Raw genomic sequence first — 23,662 nt, forward strand, 5'->3', positions numbered from 1 at the left:
GAGCAGATCCGTTCCGGTTATGTCAATAATGTATCTAGGACTTGTGCTTATTTTTCCCACCAAGTTTCATCCCGATCCCTCCACTCTAAGTGTTTTCCAAGTTTTAGGTTTCCCCCTCCCAACTCCCCCCCCAAATGTCACCAGATCTGGTTGGGATTTAAAATAAGAGCTTTGAGACACGATATCCTTCTAAATATCAAATTTCATTGAGATCCGATCACCCATTCGTAAGTTAAAAATATCTCATTTTTTCTAATTTTTCAGAATTACCCCCCCCCCCCAACAACCCCAAAGAGAGCGGATCCGTTCCGGTTATGTCAGTCATGTATCTAGGACTTGTGCTTAATATTCCTACCAAGTTTCATCCCGATCCCTCCACTCTAAGTTTTTTCCAAGTGTTAGGTTTCCCCCTCCCAACTCCCCCCCCCCCCAATTCACCAGATCTGGTTGGAATTTAAAATAAGAGCTCTAAGACACCATATCCTTCTAAATATCAAATTTCATTGAGATCCGATCACCCGTTCGTAAGTTAAAAATTCCTCATTTTTTTAATTTTTCAGAACTACCCCCCCCCCCAACCACCCCAAAGAGAGCAGATCCGTTCTGGTTATGTAAATCATGTATCTAGGACTTGTGCTTATTTTTCCCACCAAGTTTCATCCCGATCCCTCCACTCTAAGTGTTTTCCAAGATTTTAGGTTTTCCCCTCCCATATCCCCCCCAATGTAACCAGATCCGGTCGGAATTTAAAATAACATTTCTGAGACACGATATCCTTCCAAACATCAAATTTCATTAAGATCAGATCAACAGTTCGTAAGTTAAAAATACTTCAACATTTCTATTTTTTCCCGAATTAATCGCCCCCCCCTCAAGATGGTCAAATCGGGAAAATGACTATTTATAATTTAATCTGGTCTGGTCCCTGATACGCCTGCCAAATTTCATCGTCCTAGCTTACCTGGAAGTGCCTAAAGTAGCAAAACCGGGACCGACAGACAGACCGACAGAATTGGCGATTGCTATATGTCACTTGGTTAATACCAAGTGCCATAAAAAGCAAAATAAAAAATGTGTGTTGCCCCAGTGTTGGCTACCTACCAATAGATTTTGACCCTTAATAAGGAAAAATATAAGTTCTAATTTGTGAATGAGTGACCCCTTTCCAGTTTTCCACAGACTTTTTTTTCTATATGATTTGGTTCGAGCAATAGAAAAAAAAAAAAATCAAATTTTTCATATTAATGAATGGTAAGTAAATAACGATCCTTTGTAATTCCTAGAGGACTTTTAATCCTAGAAGACTTTTTTATCACATTGTCTTAAATTAATCATAGGCAGAGCAATAGCTTTGCATAAGTCACGAACGATGTTGGCACAATGTATTATTTATTTATTTATTTTTTATTTTTTTGGTTCTACACAAGGGCACTTCGTATCGAAGGAGCTTTCGTAGAAACTCTAAGAAGAATTCATTTGATTGGAAATTGAAGGGAATAGTGCCCTATTTAATAGTTGTAAGTGATTGGAGGGTAACTAGCCCCCCTCCCACGCCCATCATTTCCCCAAACACATCCAATCAAAATTTTTGAGAAAGCCATTTTGTTCAACGTAGTTGAGAGGTCCAGATATTATGTCTTTAAGGATGTCAACTCGCCGACAGACCTCAGGGCAAGGGTCGTAAGTTATGGCCAGGGGGCATGCAAGGTTTATATACAAAAGGGTGATCGTTTAAACTTTGGAAGGGGCTCATTAAACTATAATCAGAAGTTTAGTGCCATTTTTATGATTCGAAGTGATTGGAGGGCAGCTGCCCCGTCCCCCAAACGTCGTAATATCCCGAAACGCGCGCATTTGAAATTTCAAGTTAGGAATTTTATGCAGAATAGTCCGAAGCACACATTACAATGCCTCTAGAGTTGACACAACCCCCCCAGAGCCCTGGGACAAGGGTTGTAAGTTATACCTTGGAGGTATATAAGGTTTTTATGGAATGGCTATTTGTAAAAAATTCCAATGGGACTCATATGATTTGAGTTTGGAAGTTATAGTGCCAGAAAGTAACCAGCCCCCCTCCACACTCATCATTTCCTACAATAAATCCAATCAAAATTTTGAGATAGCAATATTGTTCAGCGTAGTTAAAGGGTCTTGACATTATGCGTTTGAGGATGATAACCACACCACAGCCCTCAGGGCAAGGGTTATAAGTTACTCCCTTGGGGCATATAAGGTCTAATATAGAAGGTGGCTGTATATCCTTCAGAGGGGTCTCATTTTAAAGGTAATTAGAAGTTTTAGTGCCCTTTTTAAGAGTCAAAGTGATCATAGGGCCGCTACCCCCCAAAAGTTGTCTTTTCCCGAAATGCAGACAACAGAAATTTTGAGATAGCCATTTTATTCAAAGTAGTCCAAAGATATCATAACAAGGCTTTTGGGGTTGTTAAAACCGCCAGAGTCTGGGGGCAAGGGTTGTAAGTTATGTCCCGGGGCATTTGAGGTTTTTTTATGGAAGGGATGGCTGTATAAACATTAGAGGTGGCTCATTTGTTTAAAATTTGAACTTTTAGTTCCCCTTTAAGAGTCAAAAGTGATGGAAGTCAACCAGACCCACCCCTCTAATTACCACTCTTTCATTGAACGCATCTGATTGAAATTTTGGAATATCCATTCTAAAACAAGATAGTTCAAAGAACATATAACAGTGCCTCAAGGTTTACACAACCCGCAGGAATTATTAAGTATATGAGAAGGGTTTCCCCCTCCTCAACTCCTCATTCTTCACCCCAAAGTTTTTCGGCACTTTAAAAGCTACGCATTGTTCTAATTAAACGATCCTTGTGTTTCAGGAGTCATTTTTAAAGAAGTGGGAGAAAATTTAGACTTTAGCGTAAAGAGCGAGGTGTTTAGAAGGAAGCAACCCCCTCATACACGTAATAATTTCTATTTGTTTTAAGTTTTAATGTCGCTCCTTACTTTCAGCTGAACAACTTTTTTTTATTTAATTTATTATCGTCTTTTAAATAGAGTCAGGATATCTGGCTCCATCTCCACGGAAAAATCCCCCTCCCCACGAGAATATGCTCTGAACAATTCAGTTCTAGTAAAGATTTCCCCTCGAACAATTACCCTTAACATCTCCACGCGTAAAATTGAATCGGTAAAGAGAAAGCAAGACATATAAAGAAATTTCATATGGGAATTCTGGCAAATTCACCCAGTATAAAATTTATCCTTAGAAACTCACCCACTGGAAACTTCCCTCTTCATAGAGAATTCTCCTCGTGCAAAATCCCCCAAGGAGAAGGTTCGTCCTCCCCTCCCCATCTGATAAATATATACATACTTTCCAATAGCATATCCTACACGTAAGCAATGGACAAATGTATCTTAAAAACCTACCCTAGGGACTGTGGGTGATAATGTTATCTCCAAAGACATAGTTATTGAACCTTTCAACTACGCTGAACAAAATAGCTATCTCTAAGTTTTGATTGGACGATTTGGCGTGGGAGGGGACCTACTTTCCCTCCAATTTTCTTGGTTACTTAAAAAGGACACTAGAACTTTTCATTTTCATTAGAACGAGCCTTGTCATGAAGTTCTAGGGTCACTGGGTCGAACGATCATCCCAGGGGAAAGGAAAAACCAAACGAACAAAAACGCAGCCGTGATCCTTCTTCTGGCAAAAATTACAAAATTCCACATTTTTGCAGATAGGAGCTTGAAAACTCTACAATATGGTTTTTTGATACGCCAAATCTGATGTTTTGATTTTCATTAAAATCTTAAGACTACTAGGAGTCTTTTCCCCTTTTTGAAAATCAGAAAAGTTTCCTCAGGCTGGTAGCTTTTGACGGGTAATACTAAGCTTAATGAAACTTATATACTTGGAATTAGCATAATAAGCCAATCCTTTTGATATATCTATTAATATCAAAATTCCGTTTTTTAGAGGTTCAGTTACTATCGAGCCGGATTGCTCCTCACTTACAGTTCGTTACCATTAACTGTTTAATACTAAAGAAAAGTAACAATACGCCTAGCAAGACCCAGCAGAGACTAACCATAATTCAGACCAACCATCTCTATACCCGAAATTCCTTCCATCATCCAGTTCTCATTCAGCAGTCAATGGTGAACTTGTTTGACTGCAACCTAACGCATCGAATGCTATGTAATGGTTTTGACTCTGAATACTCGCGATAGCTTGACATAACTTTAACTGATAATTGAATAAGAAGGAGTTTCCTGCAACCTGTATTTTTGGCCAGCATTTTCTGTTTTAAGAAAGTTATTTATTTGGGTGTCAGACGTACCCTTTTAACGCATATATACATTGCACGCTGGGAACTAACACGGGGAAATATAGTTCATCTAGAGGTAGGCGAATAGTCTTATTTTGATAAAAAAAAAACAAGTTTTTTTAAATGAAAGGAAGGAGCGACATTAAAACTTAAAACGAACAGAAATTACTCCGTATTTGAAAGGGGTTTTCCTCCTCAACGCCCCGTTCTTTACGCTAAAGTTTGACTCTTTTTCTTAACACTACATTTTAAAACAGTAAAAAAATTTAGCGTAAAGAGCGGGGCGTTGAGGAGGAAAAGCCCCTTTCAAATACGGAGTAATTTCTGTTCGTTTTAAGTTTTAATGTCGCTCCTTACTTTCATTTTAAAAAACTTGTTTTTTTTTGTTTAATTTCTGGACGTTTTTGAATTAATGCATGGTTTGATCTTGGCTCTCCGTACATAAATAATTAAAACGAAATTTGCATATTAATTTTTTGGGGCTAAGTGGCTTTTTCATATCTTTAATCGGAAAATTTTGAGAAAAAAGGAGCGGGGGAGGAAGCCTAGTTGCCCTCCAATTTTTGATTACTTAAAAAAGCAGCTATAGCTTATAATTTTTTACGAACGTTTTCATATATAAAAAATATACGTAACTTACGAATTAAATTACGTAGCGAACTTCTATATTCATATGTTTTTATTGCGTATATGAGGGGGCTCACCCCTCGTCGATACCTCGCTCTTTACATTAAAGCTTAAATTTTGTCCCAATTCCTTAAGAATGACCCCTGAATCACAAAGGCCGTAGAATAAATAGTTGAAATTACTAAAAATACTTAGCGTAAAGAGCGAGGTATTACGAGGAGGTAAACCCCTCATATGCGTAATAATTTCTGTTCGTTTTAAGTTTTAATGCTGCTTCTCACTTCCAGTAGAAAAAACTTTTCATAATTATTTTTTAATTGTTTTTTATTAGATAATGCTACAAAATCCTGCGCCCCCTCCATTGAAATTTCTCTTCCCCCATGGAAATATCCTCCCCGGTAACCCTCCCCCTCAAATACCCCCCCCCCCCCAAACCAAAAAAATCCCCCTGAAAACGTCTGTACACTTCCCTGTAGGCTAACCATTAGTATATGTAAACACAGGTCAAAGTTTGTAACTTGCAGCCCCTCCCACGGGGACGTCCTGGGAGTAAGTCGTCCCCAAAGACATAGTTATTAGGTTTTTCGACTATGGTGAATAAAATGGCTATCTCAGAATTTTGATCCGGTGACTTTGGGGAAAAATGAGCGTGGGAGGGGGCCTAGGTGCCCTCTAATTTTTTTGGTCACTTGAAAAGGGCACTAGAACTTTTAATTTCCGTTAGAATGAGCCCTTTCGCGATATTCTTGGACCACTGAGTCGATACGATCACCCCTGGGAAAAAAACAAGAAAAAACAAATAAATAGCCTACGCATCCGCGATTTGTTTTCTAGCAAAAAATGCGAAATTCCACATTTTTGTAGATAGGGGCTTGAAACTTCTTCAATTAGGTTCTCTGATACGCTGAATCTGATGGTGTGATTTTCGTTAAGATCATATGACTTTTAGGGGGTCTTTCCCCCATTTTCTAAAATGATGCAAATTTTCTCAGGCTCGTAACTTTTGATGGGTAAGACTAATATCGATGAAACTTATATATTTAAAATTAGCATTCAAATGTCATTCTTTTGATGTAGTTATCGGTATCATATTTCTATTTTTTAGAGTTTTGGTTACTATTGAGCCTGGTCGCTCCTTACACAGTTCGTTACCACGAACTGTTTGATAATATGGGAAAGAAAGGCAGCGGTAAATGTAACCGAATTGAAGCGGAATTATCGGACCCTGTGATGAATTCGACAAATAATACTGATGGTAGCGTTCTCACTGATTGTCAGAGAACAAATGCTGAAAATATTATTAAAATACTGGAAATGGTGCAGTCCATAAATACCAACATTGAGGCACTCCAACATAATGTCTTGGAGATAAAATCTGATATATCTGCAGTGACCAATCGTGTTACTTCAATGGAAAATAAAAATAATGTGCTTGAAAATGAACTTGCAACAGTTAAATCTGAACTTCTGGTTTTGAAAAATATTGTGGAGGGCCAATCGGAGATAATTAACAAATGTAATGACGAAATAAATTCTGTAGTCGGTCAATCTTTCATTGAAGATTTCCTCCTCGACGCCCCACTCTTTAAGCTAAAGTTTGACTCTTTCTCTTAACTCTATTTTTAAAACAGTAAGAAACTTTAGCGTAAAGAGTGGGCGTTGAGGAGGAAAAGCCTCTTTCATATACGGAGTAATTTCTGTTCGTTTTAAGTTTTAATGTTGCTCCTTACTTTCATTTAAAAAAACTTGTTTTTTTTATTTAATTTCTGGACGTTTTTGAATTAATGCATGTTTTGATCTTGGCTCTCCGCACATAAATAATTAAAACGAAATTTGCGTATTAATTAATTGCAATTAATCGGAAGATTTTGAGAAAAAGGAGCGAGGGAGGAGGCCTAGTTGCCCTCCAATTTTTTGATTACTTAAAAAAGCAACTAGAACTTTTAATTTTTTACAAACGTTTTCATTGGTAAAAAATATACGTAACTTACGAATAAACTTACGTAACGAACTTCTATATTCGTATGTTTTTATTGCGTATATGAGAGGGTTCAACCCTTGTTGATACCTCGCTCTTTACAGTAAAGCTTAAATTTTGTCCCAATTCCTTAAGAATGACCTCTGAATCACAAAGGCCGTCGAATGAATAGTTGAAATTACTAAAAATACTTTAGCGTAAAGAGTGAGGTATAACGAGGAGGTAAACTACTCATATGCGTAATAATTTTTGTTCGTTTTAAGTTTTAATGCTGCTCCTTACTTTCAATAGAAAAACCTTTTCATATTTATTTTTTCATTGTTTTTTTTTTCAAATAATGCTAGAAAATCCTGCGCCCCCTTCATTGAATTCTCTTCCCCCATGATAATTTTATCCATGGAAATATCCTCCCACGTAACCCCCCTCAATTCTCTCCCCTAAACCAAAAAAAAGCCCCTGAAAACGTCTGTACACTTCCCAATAACCATTACTATATGTAAACACAGGTCAAAGTTTGTAACTTGCAGCCCCTCCCACGGGGACTGCGAGGGAGTAAGTCGTCCCTAAAGACATAGTTACTAGGTTTTTTGACTATGGTGAATGAAATGGCTACCTCAGAATTTTGATCCGATGATTTTTGGGAAAAAATGAGCGTGGGAGGGGGCCTAGGTGCCTTCCAATTTTTTGGTCACTTAAAAAGGGCACTAGAACTTATAATTTCCGTTAGAATGAGCCCTCGCGCAACATTCTAGGACCACACAGTCGATACGATCACCCCTGAAAAAACAAAACAAGAAAACAACAAATAAACACGCATCCGTGATTTGTCTTCTGACAAAAAATGTGAAATTCCACATTTTTGTAGATAGGAGCTTAAAACTTGTGTAATTAGGTTCTGTGATACGCTGAATCTGATGGTGTGATTTTCGTTAAGATTGTATGACTTTTAGGGTGTTTCCCCCTATTTTCCAAAATGAGGCAAATTTTATCAGGCCCGTAACTTTTGATGGGTGTAACTGATCTTAATGAAACTTATATATTTAAAATCAGCATTAAAATACGATTCTTTTAATTTAACTATTGGTGTCAAAATTCCATTTTTAGAGTTTCAGTTACTATTGAGCCGGGTCGCTCCTTACTACAGTTCGTTACCACGAACTGTTTGATCATGAAAGCTTAAGGATGTTTTTGGCAAAAGTCAATTCTGAAGGTTGAAAGTGTGGGGACTGGGGAGGGATAGAATTCAATGGTTTTTGTTCAAGTGATTCATTACTTAGCATTTTGATGACCTTTGTTTTGTATGAATTTTGCTGAAAACTGCAACCAGCCCCCTTAACACTTCCTGCCTGAATTCATCGCTGCTTCGGAGCTGTTTTTGTCAAATACTACAAGAAAAAATTGCCGAACATGATAAGTGTGATGTTGATTATTTTACTTCAATGCTTTTATTCAGTCATTTTTGAAATTATTAAAAAAAAATTATTAAAAAAAATTATTAAAAAAATTGGCTTAAATACAATGTGTCTCAGGGTAATAAGAATCCTTGTAATATAATAAGTTTTGACACCGTTTAGACATCCGTCAAAAGTGAAGTGGTACCTCCAATTTGGAATATGTCCTGATGGTTCGTTTTTTGTCTGAGACCCTGACTGACAAGCATTGGATACGAAGAAAAAAAGACTGACAAAAGTAGGTAAGCTGTCAATTAGAAACATATCTTGGATTATCAAAGCTCAGAATGTCTTTTCTCAAATAAGAAACGCCTGGGAAAAATAAAAAGACGTCTTCTAGCGTAACTTAGAATATAAGAAGTGTTTGTGACTAGCCTTGCTAAGTAAGGTTTCGTGAAAGAGGCTAAGAACGAGGAACCAAATATTATGATGCTGAGGATTGCATGTAGGCAAGGTCGTATCCATGCTTGTGTTAAGGAGGGGGGATTTGTTCAAGGGATATGCATTAAAAAAATTACAAAACGTAGTAATTATTTATATACATAGTTTTGATACTCTTTTACGAGTCAGACAAACATTTCGGGAGGTGGGTTCAAACCCGGTAACCCCCCCTCCCCCTGGATACGGCCTTGTATGTAAGCATTTTTCTTAATATCAAACTGCTCCCAGCATTGTATCAAAGAACGGGTATTTAAGCTTGTGCCTCACTATCGAATAATATCTAAGGGTGGGTGAAGAGGAATACCCCCTCCCATTTCCTTCTCACCTATAATACCCCTCCTTAAGAACAACACTAAGAAAGAAGGAACAAGTATTAATCGTTGGGGAATGGATGTTTTATTAGTATTAGGAATCTAGTACGGTTTATTTTTGGGTATGACCCATCGGGAGGGGTGTTCTATGATGATTATGTTTATGTTCGTGTTTTTTCTTTTAATCGTTTTGTTTGATTGATTCTTTTTTGTGTGTTTTTTTTTGCCATGGCCCTGCGGGTTTTTTGTGTCAAATATATTATACTGTTACAGAGCTGAAGCACCGGCTACTGATTGGGTATAGGCATTTATTTTTAAGGGGGTGACGAGAAAAGATCACGGATGCGTGTTTATTTGTTTGTTTTTTTGTTTGTTCGTTGTTGTTTTTTTCTCAGGGTTGATCTTATCGACTGAGCGGTCCTAGAATGTCGCGAGAGGGTTCATTCTAACGGAAATTAAAAGTTCTAGTGCCCTTTTTAAGTGACCAAAAAATTGGAAGGCACCTAGGCCCCCTCCCACGCTCATTTTTTCCCAAAAGTTACCGGATCGAAATTCTGAGATAGCCATTTTATTCACCATAGTCGAAAAACCAAATAACTACGTCTTTAGGGACGACTTACTCCCCCGCAGTCCCAGTGGGAGGGGCTGCAAGTTACAAACTTTGACCTGTGTTTACATTTAGTAATGGTTACTGGGAAGTGTACAGGTGTTTTCAGGGGGATTTTTTGGTTTAGGGGGGAGAGTTGAGGGGGGGGGGGTTACGTGGGAGGATATTTCCATGGAGAAATTTCTCATGGGGGAAGAGAACTTAAAAGAAGGGGTGCAGGATTTTCTAGCATTATTTGAAAAAGCAATGAAAAAATAAATATGAAAAGTTTTTTCTACTGAAAGTAAGGAGCAGCATTAAAACTTAAAACGAACAAAAATTATTACGCATATGAGGGGTTTACCTCCTCGTTATACCTCACTCTTTACGCCAACGTATTTTTAGTAATTTCAACTATTTATTTTACAGTCTTTGTGATTCAGAGGTCGTTCTCAAGGAATTGGGACACAATCTAAGCTTTAGTGTAAAGAGCGAGGTATCGACGAGGGTCGAACCCCATCATATACACAATAAAAACATACGAATAAAGAAGGTCGTTACGTAAGTTAATTCGTAAGTTGCGTATATTTTTTACCAATTAAAACGTTTGTAAAAAATTAAAAGTTCTATTTGCTTTTTTAAGTAATCAAAAACTTGGAGGGCAACTAGGCCTCCTCCCTCGCTCCTTTTTTCTCAAAATCTTTCGATTAATTGCAATTAGTGAATATGCAAATTTTGTTTTAATTATTTATGTACGGAGAGCCAAGATCAAAACATGTATTAATTCAAAAACACCCAGAAATTAAATATAGAAAAATTGTTTAAATGAAAGTAAGGAGCAACATTAAAACTTAAAACGAACAGAAATTACTCCGTATATGAAAGGAGTTTTTCCTCCTCAACGTCCCGCTCGTTACGCTAAAGTTTCTTACTGTTTTAAAAATAGAGTTAAGAGAAAGAGTCAAACTTTAGCGTAAAGAGCGAGGCGCTGAGGAGGAAAAGCCCCTTTCATATACGGAGTAATTTCTGTTCGGTTTAAGTTTTAATGTTGCTCCTTACTTTCATTTAAATAATGAATAAGGACGTGTATAAAGTGTGCATGGTGTATTTAATTTCTTCCTTTGTATAGTGGGCGTGGATAAAGTATAGTAGGAAATTTAGGCTGAAATTCTGAAGTGCAACCCCTTCGCTTTAAATGTCGAAAGATAATCAAAAAAGACTCTCTATTAAGAAAACTTGTCACATGTTTTCCAGGAAATAATGATTGTATCGAAAAACTGTGTAAACAGCTATGTTTATTCTGTTTGTTTGTTCATCTTTGATGGAAGCAAATGGAAAAGCGAAGGGATGTTTATCCGTTTTATTTTTCTTTATAGGATAATTTGACTCAAATATACAGATTCGTTTTCGGCACCGTTGTGCCGATATATCAGATTTCTCCATAATTTGTATTTCAATATAGCTCGGTCATTTCTTCAGTGTCAAAGCATCCTCCAATGAATTCCTGCACGCCGGCTTAGATAATAAGTATCCTATTAGTTACAAGAATCGGAAATTATCCTACAGGAGTATTCACAATTCTGTAATGCTCTTAGGTCACTCGGTTCGCTGTTACTGAAGACTGTACTAGCCCAACGGTCAACTGCCTGGCGTGAATTCTTTTCGGGGGTCCTCAACGCTTGTTAAGGCGATCCCGCCGGGTTCGAAACACCCAGTGCTAGCAGCCGCAGGCATAGATAGCTGCAACACCACAGTCGATCCCAAATGCTTAGACTAGTATGCGCTGGTCCTGACCGAGTTCAAACTAAGGAAATCCAAGGTTCTCTTTCAACTACTGTATTAACTGAAAATGTAGGGCAAGCACGAGACAACCGATCAAGGAGGCACACTCGTGCCTCTATAAAGAGGCGAATCACGACAATGTTAAGCGATCTTCGGTTCCAGTAGTCGCAGAGGGACGGGGAAGGATGCATTACGTAGCCCGAGCTCCAACTAAGAAACCTGCCAAATTTCATCCCCCCTCCGACTTTTCCTTCATGGGGAAAATCTGGCCGAAAGTTTCGACCCACCAACCCCAGCCCCCCTTTAACGTTGTCCGATCGGGCGGAAATTCACAAGTTAAGGTCCCCTAGGGCCCAGGAGCTTATCCGCGAAATTTCAGCTCGATCCGATAACTCCTTCCCTGTTTTCCAGAAACCACGCATTAGCCACTTAATTAACCCATTTCTCCATAAGAGCCCATGTTAATTTCGAATTTTTAGAAGTTATTTAAAAGTTATATTTACACACATGCAGTTGGTTAGCTCAGTCGGTAGAGCGTGAGACTTTTAATCTTCGGGTCAAGGGTTCAAGTTCCCTATCGGGCGGTTTTTTTTTCACAAAATATGAAAAAAACTTCGTTTTCTTAAAGAGTTAAAGACCTGGACTGCTTATCATTTGAGAGATAACAGAATATTAGCTTCTTATGAGCAAAAGAAACATTTCGGTCATTTTATCTATTTTTTTTCTACTTTATACAATGATTTAAAAGCGGGGGGGGGGGTTGGGGGGGCGGCAGCCACCCAACTTCCTCTCCTAATTCCTGTACGAGGAGTACAGGAATTATTAAATTACATCCACCATGGATTGTAGAAAAACGTACAGAAATAATATGAAAAAAACTTCGTTTTCTTAAAGAGTTAAAGAGGCTGCGTCCCAAAGTCGAACCTTAAAACGTACAGGAATTAGGAGAGGCAGTTGAGGGGCTGCCGCCCCCCAAACACCCCGCTTTAAAAGACTCTTTTGTACAGGTCTTTTGTTGTGGGGGGCCTGCCGCCCCCCTATCTCCCCGCTTTTGGCTTCGGAAAGGCCCTCTTTTAATTAACAAAAAATTGAAATTAACGAATAATGGAATAACTTCGAAAAATGTTAAACACAAGAGGACAGGAGAACCATTGCGCCGAAACTAGTAATTAGTAACAATGAAGTCCCCCCCACAAAAAAACCTGTACAAAAGAGTCTTTAAAAGCGGGGGGTTTGGGGGGCGGCAGCCCCCCAACTGCCTCTCCTAATTCCTGTACGTTTTAAGGTTCGACTTTGGGACGCAGCCTCTTTAACTCTTTAAGAAAACGAAGTTTTTTTCATGTTATAACACTTATAAAAACGCCTAACAAAACCTAAATCACACTTACTTATGCTATATCCTTTTTAGACGACAAATGACTTAAGAAAACAAGCGCCAAGGCTAGTAAAGGAACTTTACTTTTTATACTTTCCCAAAAAACCACATTTTTCCAGCCAGGTACTTTTCTGCGGTTTAATGACGTGCGTCGAATCGGCTAAAACTCGATAAAGATTTATTTATTAGAAATTTGGAAAGGAATGGTTTTTAACATTTAATCAATAATAATTTATATTCATTTAGTTTTACTTATTACAATTCTAATAAGCCAATATGTTTATGTAATATTGCAAAAAAATATCTTGCTAACATCTTAACGATAATGTTTTCGTTTTTATAACTTTGTCTCTGCTCAGGTACTTGCCTTGAGTTCACTTTTGTTTACTAACAATATATACATACTACAAAAAAGATGAAAATAGACACTTACCCAGTTGAATAGCCCCAAAACAGGGGAAGAGGACAGAAAAAAAATCAAACGATTAAAAAAAAGGATAACCCAAAGCTACATATCACCATTAATCTATTTAAATGAGGCGATACGGGACTGCAAAGACCCGGCAATAAGACACAAATAAAAAGAAAGAAAGTGAAACCACCCTCTTTATAAAATATGTAACAATAATCTTTTAAAACCGACCCAAATTAAAATGAATTGGTTTAAAAATCAGTATTTTCACCTAAAAAGCAATCTTTATAGAAAAAATTCTAAAAATATAGTCCTCCAGGGGGGAGGGGTCAGCACGAGTCCCACTCTAGGTATGTGTCTGGCGGTAAGACTACTGATAACTGAGATTGTTAAAAAACAAATCATTTTACAATCAAAGAGTAAATATAGTCATGTTCTTTTTCTTGTGGGATTAGTTTTTAGTTAGAGCTAGTAAAAATAAAAAAAGTGTATAGCTCCCTTTTATACATTAAGAATTTTCGCATGTGATTTTAAAAGTACTACTGATATGGTGTGTCTTATCTTTCAACTGATCACGTTTCTTTTTTTCGTTTATTGCTTCTTCCTTTCCTTTCTTTGTATGATGGGCTTTCCAATAAATGATAATAATACATAATTCGCTTGCGCAATTCAATTTCACTTTTTCGTTTTGAATATAGCCAGCATAGTCAGCATATAGAGCTGATAAAAAATTAGAGCTGACGAAAGAAACAAATACAAAAACAAAAGTGCTACTGATATGGTGTGTCTTAGCTTTCAACTCATCAAGTTTTTTGCTTCATCATACTTTTTTTTTCACTTAGTGTCTTATTAATGAGGGCCTTAGGAGGTTTCGAGATAACCCTATAGAAATAGATATTGACAGGAAATTAAGAAATTCACAAAGGAATTGCATACTTGTACAACATCTTGTGACTCAAAAACCTTTTCCTGGTTTAATGGATTGAAATTTCCCACAGGAGAACCAATCAGTTGGGACTGAACTTTTCTTTCTTTTTACTCGCTTAAAATTAGACCCAGCTTTAAAAGCAATAAGCTTTTAAAAGGTGGGATTATTTGTCTCTCCAGAAATAAGAATGACGTTATTAGCTTAAAAACCGGTCACAGATACAAACCAATGAAAATAAAGCACACTTTTCAGCATGCAATTAAATGAAAGAAATTTTGTGTTTCTCTTACAAAAAAAAGGAAAGAAAAAAAAATGTGGAATTTGACAAAGTTAAGGCATTGTAGTAAAATTTCGAGCCGTAATTTTAAGCAAAATCTTTGCACTCTTTCAAGTGTGCATTTAGCAGTTTTTGGTTCTAACACGTTCTGAGACAAAACGGCTATGCATGACGAAAGGCAAAAAGGAAAAGCTAAATTTTTATTTTAAAATCTTACTTCTTATAGTTTATGCCAGCTGAAGACAAGAAGCAAATAATCCATATCTTTAAAAACATTCGGACTAGGCGCCTTAAAGTATCACAAAGAAATTGCCATTATTCACAGCCATACCCGTAAATTAAATTATCGTCTTACCGGGCTGCGTGATCTAGGTCCGTAATGGAAGCTTGAATTTTAATTAGACTTAGTAAGTAGCAATGTATAATTTAACAGCTGAAAAACTACGGCTTTTCAGATGAGTGGTATCATCTCAGTACTTGTTCACAGCTTGAATTATTTTGAAACTTGTTCTTAATGTAAATTGTCAACCCGTTGTGGTAACAAAATTCGCCAAATTTTGTATGGTTAGCTATCTCGTCCATAAACAGTTACCGGACTTGTGTTAACAACAGGGCATAGTCCGAACATGTCTCTTTAACCTTCGTATCCCTGAAGATACATTTTTCCTGTCAGTCTTCTAAGAACTCTGGGATAGAAAATAAATTTCCAGGGAACGCAAACAGATCAAATACAAAGAATTTAGTGTAAAGTGTCGTCCGACTTGAGTGGAGAGTGCAGCTGAAATGGCGGGTGACGTGTTTCACATACATGATGAACTTCACGTGCATTTTGTAAACGAATCTAGAAACTTGGAGGATTACATGCAGGATTACCATACCATGATTTACACTTATAATGAACCTAGGAATATTGTTTTGTTAATTTTGTATGTTCCAACTTTCTTGGCGTCAGTTATTATGAACACACTTGTTATTCTTACAATCGTTAGATATAAACATCTCAGAAGGTAAGACAACCTATCCCAAAGCTTTATTAGGTTATATTCATGTTTTAGTGAAATTAGAAATTATGGATTCTAGGGTTAAGATGAGTAGTTTTCTTCCAAGTTGTTCTTGGAAAAACGGTACCGATCTGGGGAGGACAAGGGCAATTGCCTCTCATAGACTAAAGAAATACATTTTATTGCTATTATCATTCGACATAAGGAAAGTTGCCTCCCCCTAGATGTTGAAATTTTTTCTTTTGTATCTTCGTTTAAAAGTAAAAACAAATCTTTGGAACCTCCTACATTTTCGCGAATTAGTGCCCTTACCATGAGGCGGTGCTCACTTTTAGACATCACTTATTGTACGTTTTCACGTGTCGTATACGAAGCGCGACGAAAGTTTGTCAAACGTAAGAACGACTCTGCCAAGCGTGGCGGAACTGTACAGTACACGTGGCGTTCTGAGATGCATACCAGGTGGTGGGAAAGTGGGCACCTCCTTGCCTTGATCTTGAAAATGAAAAATACTTAGAAATATGATATTTTAAGTAAGCTACATATTTCAGGTAAATGAGCCCACTCCAATCTCCTTTTAGTAAGAGTCTTCCTCTCTTTTAGTGAAGTCGTCAAAAGTATTCCTAGAGTAGATTGGAAAAATCTCGGCAGATTAAGTAGGCTAGTTGACTCTAAATTGATAGACCTACAGGTGAAAAAATTCTTCTTTCTTTAACCTGCCCTGGATTTCCTAGTTCATGAAATGAGAAATATCCTGCAACTTTGGGTTGAATAAAGTCGCCAAACACTAAATGATGTTGATGCTCCTTCTTTTCGATCCTAGCGCCAATTTATACTCTTATGAGTTTCTCATACTCTATGGTATCATATACAAGTATTTGACACTTCTAAACTGAATAGCTTTCCCAAAAGTTTCCTCTGATGCCAATCTATACTCGATAAGATGTAATATAGAACGAACTTCTATATTTGTGTGTTTTTATTACGTATATGAGGGGGTTTGCCTCCTCGTCAATACCTCGCTCTTTACTCTAAATCTTGAATTTTATCCCAAAATTTAAAGAATGGCCCCTGAATCGCAAAGGCCGTAGAATAAATAGTTGAAATTACTAAACATACTTTAGCGTAGGGAGAAGGTATTGTAGAGGAGAAGAACCCCCTTATAAACATAATATTTTATGTTTGTTTTAAGCTTTAATGCTACTCATTACTTCCAGGAGGAAATAAAATTATTTAGTTTCTCATTTTTTTTTAATAATGCTAGAAAATCCTGCGCCCCCCTTTATGGAAATTCTCTTCGCTCACGATAAATTCCTCTTTGAAAAAGATCTTCCCACGTAACCCCCTCCCCGACCCACTCCCACCCCAACGCGAAAAAGTCCCCCAAAACGGATTAAAACTTGATCTTATCCAAAACGGATCTTTGTCCTTTTTTAAATGCAAAATAAACTATAGCAATATATATATTTTTCAGATAATATTAAACGAAATGGACTATTCTCCAGAGGAGCACCATAATATTAATAAAAATGTGCAATTTCAATAATCGTTCTAAAATCCGAATTTTGCCCCCCTAAATTTGAAAATACCTTGTATTTTAATCAAAATGCCGTTTTTTGAATATTCATTGGAACGTGCCAACCCATATTTTGAAAAATACGGTTTGCCCCACCCCTACATTCTTGTGAATTCAAACCACTGAGGCCCTAGTGCTACTGTGTCAAAAGGACGTCTAAAAGTCCATTATCCCACGAAGTCATCTATCTTCTCCATCAGCAAAAATTGAGCCTCCTAAATTGGAAAGGTGTCTATATTGGAGTGAAAATGGCCCAAATCATGATTCTTCTCATCACCTCTCAGGCAAGTAATCTTTGGGTTCTTGAACTTCCTTTATTCTCACAGCCTCCTTACCATAAATTGAGGAACAGTTAGCTCGGAATAGTTCACGCGTGTTGTGGGTTTGCAACACAACACAGGTTTGAAAGTATTTTTATTTTTTCAATCGTAAATATTCAATTTACAGATAACCATATGGCAGACTTCCATTGGGAAGCATGTCTCCTGTCAAAATTTTATTAATAGTTTTTCCTAAGGTGTGATGTCAATCGTTATGAATTTTGTATGATATCAATCTCAAATTTATAGCTCTCGATGTGTCAAATGCTAGCTCATAAGTTAAGCATGAATAAGTCATCATTTATTGTGTTTCAAATGACAGAATGGGTTACAAGGACAGGTTACTCTTCTTTCAGTTGCGATTTTTGTCCAATGTATAACGCGATGAGGTAGCAAAGACAAAGAAACGAAGAGATTATTGTCTTTTACATCTGTTTTAAAAACGTCCTTTAATTCCGTTGGTTTATTTTTGCGCCGTATTTTTTGCAATTTCTGGAAAATTAAATATCTGGAGAGACAATATCTCTGGCTAGTTAAAACCTGATTAGTTCTTTTATGAAAATGTTAAATCAATTAAAAGAATGTAAATTAAAAGTAATTTGAAAATAATGAGTTACCTCAACTCTGGTAAAAGATAAGATCCCGGTTAATCGTCAAAGAGGTGTGTATCAAATACCATGTGACTGCGGCAATTATTGTGTTGGAAGAACCCACCGAAATCTTAGAAAACGTCTACAACAATGTAAGGATAGGATAATAAAGGCTCTAAGTTCTAATAGTAATTCTAGTTCTTTTGATTCGGCTTTGAGCAGCCATATTTTCGAAATCGTACCAGTTCAATACTTTTAAAAGCACCACCCTTATTAGTAGTAATTTGGGTATTAAACAAATTGTCTGAGAGATAATAGAAATTAAACTTAAGTTTAATACTAAATACTTTTTTAGACAGAAATTGAGGAACATATTCACTCAACGTATTATACACAGATTTAATCAAAAATCGTTCAACTTATTACATTGCGAAATCAATCGTTAATTCAAATGAATCTCAATATAAAAAGCTTTTAGTTTAGCTCCCAAAAAACAAGACTTGCATTAAAAACTTGCTCTTGATTTATTTATTTTTTCAATCTTAATGAATTTCCTTGTTTCTGTTTGTTTCCTTTTTCAGCCTCGGCTGAACTTGCTTCAAGTAGTAATGTTAGGACTGTTATAATTCTGGTTTAGTTCAGTTGTCACATATTTCCTAGTGAGTCTATTTTAGGTTCTATCTATTTATTTTGATGAAAGCTCTTAGATATAGAGCCGAAGTATTCATTTAATAAAATTTAACAAAAGCACTCAAAATTCCTCGTTGTTTTGTCGTTTGTATAATTAAGAGAACGAGAAGTTTTGAGTTAATTTTTCTTGGGTATTTCTTAAAATTAACTCTTTAGGGGTTTGGGCGGCTAGGGATTTTGAACCCCCCCCCCAAAAAAAAAGAAAAAAATTGTCCGATTCGTAAAAACGCAACAAAAATGAAAATAAACAAATTCTGATGCACCTTTTGAAGTTTTTTTTTGTAAAAGACCCGGAAAAAAATTCATTTGTAAAACACCCCCCTCCCCCAAAAAAAAATCCTGGATTCAGCCCTGATATATATATATATATATATATATATATATATATATATATATATATATATATATATATATATATATATATATATATATATATTTAATAAAAAGAGAAATCACCAATGCAACAACACAAACACATTAAAATGAAATCGGGGGCCCCCTTCCCGAAAATTTGTGAAATGTTTAATTTTCCCATGGTTTCTTGGGATTTCTGGCAGAAGTAGGACATTTATTAAGAATCTAGATGCATGTGTGAAGCCTTTTTTTGAGATTTTACAGCTCGCAATTATCCGGTCAAAACACTGCCCAATTATTAACCTATTTTCTGTCTAACTTTTTACCCTCTTTGAAGTAATTAGCGATTGTACTGTTATTTTTTTTCGTAAAGAGAGTTTGCTTTCCACAGCAAAATAAAAGTATCCTTGATATTAGGGCGTTTATCCCCCCTTTTCAGGATAAACTACAGCTTTTAATAAATCAATTTTGGAAACTATCATTTTTCATTAAAATCGACGTTAGGAAATTGTAGCAACCAATCAGTAAGACAGTGGCGACTAGAAGCTTTATTTGTCGCACAAGATGTAGTACCAGTCCAGTGAGGTGATGACAAAACAAAACAATCCTTTAAGTCGGATAATGAAAAGAATCAGTTTATGAGGAATATTGGTACTGGTTAACTAAACAAAACACACTAAGAAGTGAAGTTAGGTTAATCCTAATGAAAAATATTGTTCATATAATCTTTAGTTTATATAATAATATAGTTTGGGTTGCATATTTGCACATTAAGGGTGTGGTAAAGTATTCGGAAAGTGCCCCTAGTCTAACCTACCCCCCCACTAATGTGCTAATATGTAGCCCGAACTATACAATTCGAATGTTTTATCACCCGTTTTTTTTTGTCCTTATGGCTGTGAAACCGGCTTTTTTAGACCTAACCGAAGCGTAATTCTTGAGTGTGTTTCTTTTAATCAACAAATACCGGAATATTTACCATTGCCTCAATGGAATAACTATTAGCTTCAAACTGTTCGTTAGAATTTAAACGAAGCTTCTGCATTCAATATCCTAGTGCAATTGATTTTAGTCACTGATAACCAATGAATTTCGTGGAAAGAGAATGGTCTTCATTGGGTGTGCATCATAGATGCTATGTAATGTCATACATGAATTAGTGTCTTAAATAACAACAAATGAAGGCTCAAGCAGAATTTAATTAGTAAGGCACCTACTATCGAAATTTCAATCAACACAAATTAGGCAAGAGAATAGGCTGAATTTGCCTTGTTTCACTAAGTTGTAGCATTTTTGCATTATATTTACTCAATTGGTAATAGAATTTTCAGTACTAGTAAATAGCTGATCTAATAAACTACATATGACATACTCCTTGTCCTTACCTACCATTAAGGCCGTGATTAAGTGAACTTGAAAAGATCGAGCTTCAAAATTGAAGTGAGGTTAGCCTTCTGTCTTTTAATTCTCTAGAGACCGTTGGTTGTCAAAACTTCAAATAGCACCAATTATCAAGTCTTGTCAAAGGTTTTGATTGACAGCTTCCTTTGGTGAGATGTTTCAGCCGAGAAATAGTAATATATTTGGCTGGGTAAAAAAAAAATTTATTAGTTAAAGTAAAATAAAAATTTTTAATTTTAAGATTTAATTTTTTTTATAAATCTTTAATTTTTTTAATTTTTTACTTAAAATTTAAGTAAAAATAAATTTTATTAGTTAAAGATATACGCAACTTACAAATTAGCTTACGTAAAGAAACATCTGTATTCTCATATTTTTATTGCATATATGAGGGGGTTCACCCCCTCGTCAGTACCTCACTCTTCACGCTAAAGCTTAAATTTTGTCCCAATTTCTTAAGAATGACCCCTGAATAACAAAAGCCGTAGAATAAATAGTTGAAATTTCTAAACAATACTTTAACGTAAAGAGCGAGGTATTAGGAGGTGAGCCCTTCATATGCGTAATAATTTCTGTTCCTTTTAACAGAAATTATTATGGAATATTTACAGGAATTAATCCGTGAAAAGTTCCCCCAACATATCCCCCTCTTCTCAACCCCTGCCCCCAACCAAATGAAAACGCCCCAGAAAACGTCTGTACACTTCCCAATAACCATTACTATATGTAAGCACTGGTCAGTGTTAGTAACCTGTAGCCCCTCCCACGGGGACTGTGGGGGAGTAGGTCATCCGAAACGGCATAGTTGTAAGGATTGTCGACTACGCTGAATAAAATGGCTATCTCAGAATTTTGATCCGGTGACTTTGGGAAAATAATTAGCGTGCGACGGGGGCCTAGGCGCCCTCCGATTTTTTTGGTCACTGAAAAAGGGCACTAGAACTTTTCATTTCCGTTAGAATGAACCCTATCGCAACATTCTAGGACCACTGGGTCGATACGATCACCCCTGGAAAAAAAAAAAAAAAAAAAAAAAAAACAAATAAACACGTATCCGTGATCTGCCTTCTGACAAAAAATACAAAATTCCACATGTTTAAACAGTTCGTGGTAACGAACTGTAGTAAGGAGCGACTAAGCTCAATAGTAACGAAACTCTAAAAAAATGGAATTTTGATACCAATATTTATATCAAAAGAATGGCATTTTAATGCCGATTTTAAATATATAAGTTTCATCAAGAATAGTCTTACCCATCAAAAATTAAGAGCCTGAAAATATTTGCCTCATTTTAGAAAATAGGGGGAAACACCCCCTAAAAGTCATACGATCTTAACGAAAATCACACCATCAGATTCAGCGTAACAGAGAACCTTGTTGTAGAAGTTTCAAGCCCCAATTTATAAAAATGTGGAATTTCGCATTTTGTACCAGAAGACAAATCACGGATGCGTGTTTTTTTTTTCCAGGGGTGATGGGAAATTCGAGGGCACCTAGGCTCCCTCCCACGGTCATTTTTCCCCAAAGTTACCGGATCAAAATTCTGAGATAGCCATTTTATTCACCATAGTCGAAAAACCCAATAACTGTGTCTTTGGGGACGACTTGCTCCCCCGCAGTCCCCGTGGGAGGGGCTGCAAGTTACAATCTTTGACCTGTGTGTACATATAGTAATGGTTACTAAGAAGTGTACAGACGTTTTCAGGGGTATTTTTTTGGTTTGGGGGGGGGTATTTGAGGGGAGAGGGTTACCGGGGAGGATTTTTCCATGAGGAACTTCTCATGGGGGAAGAGACTTTCAATGGAGGGGGTGCAGGATTTTCTAGCATTATTAAAAAAAAAATCGATGAAAAATAAACATGAAAAGTTTCTACTGAAAGTGAGAAGCAGCATTAAAACTTAAAACGAACAGAAATTATTACGCATATGAGGGGTCTACCTCCTCGTAATACCTCGCTCTTTACGCTAAAGCATTTTTAGTGATTTCAACTATTTATTCTACGGCCTTGGTGATTCAGGGGTCATTCTTAACGAATTGGGACAAAATATAAGCTTTATTATCAAGAGCGAGGTATCAACGAGGGGTGAGCCCCCTCATATACGCAATAAAAATATACGAATATTGAAGTTCGCTACGTAATTTAATTCGTAAGTTACGTATATTTTTTACTTACGAAGACGTTCGTAAAAATAATAAGTAAATGATGCCTTTTTAAGTAATCAAAAATAGGAGGGCAACTAGGCCTCCTCCCTCGCTCCTTTTTTCTCAAAATCTTCCGATGAAAACTGTGAAAAAGCCATTTAGCCTCAAAAAATTAATATGCAAATTTCGTTTTAGTTATTTATATGTGGAGAGCCAAGATCAAACCGTGCATTAATTCAAAGACGTCCAGAAAAAAAAAAAAAAGTTTGCTTAAATGAAAGTAAGGAGCGACATTAAAACTTAAAACGAACAGAAATTACTCCGTATATGAAAGGGGCTTTTCTTCCTCAACGCTCCGCTCTTTACGCTAAAGCTTGACTCTTTCTCTTAACTCTACATTTTAAAACAGTAAAAAACTTTAGCATAAAAAGTGGGGCGTTGAAGAGAAAAAGCCCCTTTCATATACGGAGTAATTTCTGATCGTTTTAATGTCGCTCCTTACTTTCGCTTAAAAAAACTATGTTTTGTTTTTTTTGTTTAATTCTAGATAGGAGCTTGAAACTACAATAGGATTCTCTGATACGCTGAATCTGGTGGTGTAAATTTCGTTAAGGTTCTATGATTTTTACGGGTTGTTTCCTCCTTACCTGTGCTTCCAAACTTAAGTCTCTAGATCGTGCACGAAAAATGCAGGATCAAAAATCCATCGGCAATCCTTCAATTCGTCGCAATCCAAGTTTCTACCACCAGTCACGATCCGGTAGGGCAACGGGGAAGAAGCTACGGGGTTCTGCTCCGCCTCAAGGTTTGTCGCTTGATCTAAACCTCTTGACTTGTCTAGTTCTTCAGCGTACCGCATTATTAGGTATTTTGGATATTTACATCTACCAAGCTCCAAATACTTTTTACAAAGGCGCTGTCTATGTGTGGTAACACTTTTAAGATGTATACCTCGCTTTGATTTAATTTTCCCCATGATTTCGGTTTTGTGTGCACAGCTTTACTGAAGGCTCCTGATTATTTCTCATTTCTAGGTTTCTTCATTGCATTGAAATAATTTATGAAAATTTCACACTCTATTAACAAGCAGCTGATTATACCAGATTGTCATT

The 23,662-nt window shown here is 36.5% G+C and overlaps 1 protein-coding gene and 1 long non-coding RNA gene across 4 annotated transcripts in view; one reads left to right on the forward strand and one right to left on the reverse strand.

Moving 5' to 3' along the window:
- The window catches only part of LOC136031400 (uncharacterized), a 56,234-nt gene extending 41,438 nt beyond the window's left edge, over nt 1-14,796 (reverse strand). For 2 of the 3 annotated variants that reach the window (XR_010618501.1, XR_010618502.1), the window contains exon 1: nt 12,872-13,013. This is a non-coding gene — a long non-coding RNA (uncharacterized LOC136031400). Of the gene's footprint in view, nt 1-12,871; nt 13,014-14,692 lie in introns of those variants that run through there. The other variant, XR_010618503.1, reaches the window with a different exon arrangement.
- Nucleotides 14,797-14,957: 161 nt separating this feature from the next.
- Nucleotides 14,958-23,662, forward strand: part of LOC136030822 (orexin/Hypocretin receptor type 1-like) — a 165,864-nt gene continuing 157,159 nt past the window's right edge. Inside the window, exon 1 of the mRNA XM_065709867.1 lies at nt 14,958-15,482. Coding sequence (XP_065565939.1) covers nt 15,259-15,482 — 224 coding nt within the window. The 5' untranslated portion in view covers nt 14,958-15,258. The remainder of the gene's footprint in view (nt 15,483-23,662) is intronic.

This window comes from Artemia franciscana, chromosome 9 (genome assembly GCF_032884065.1).
Source record: "Artemia franciscana chromosome 9, ASM3288406v1, whole genome shotgun sequence".
NCBI lineage: Eukaryota > Metazoa > Arthropoda > Branchiopoda > Anostraca > Artemiidae > Artemia > Artemia franciscana.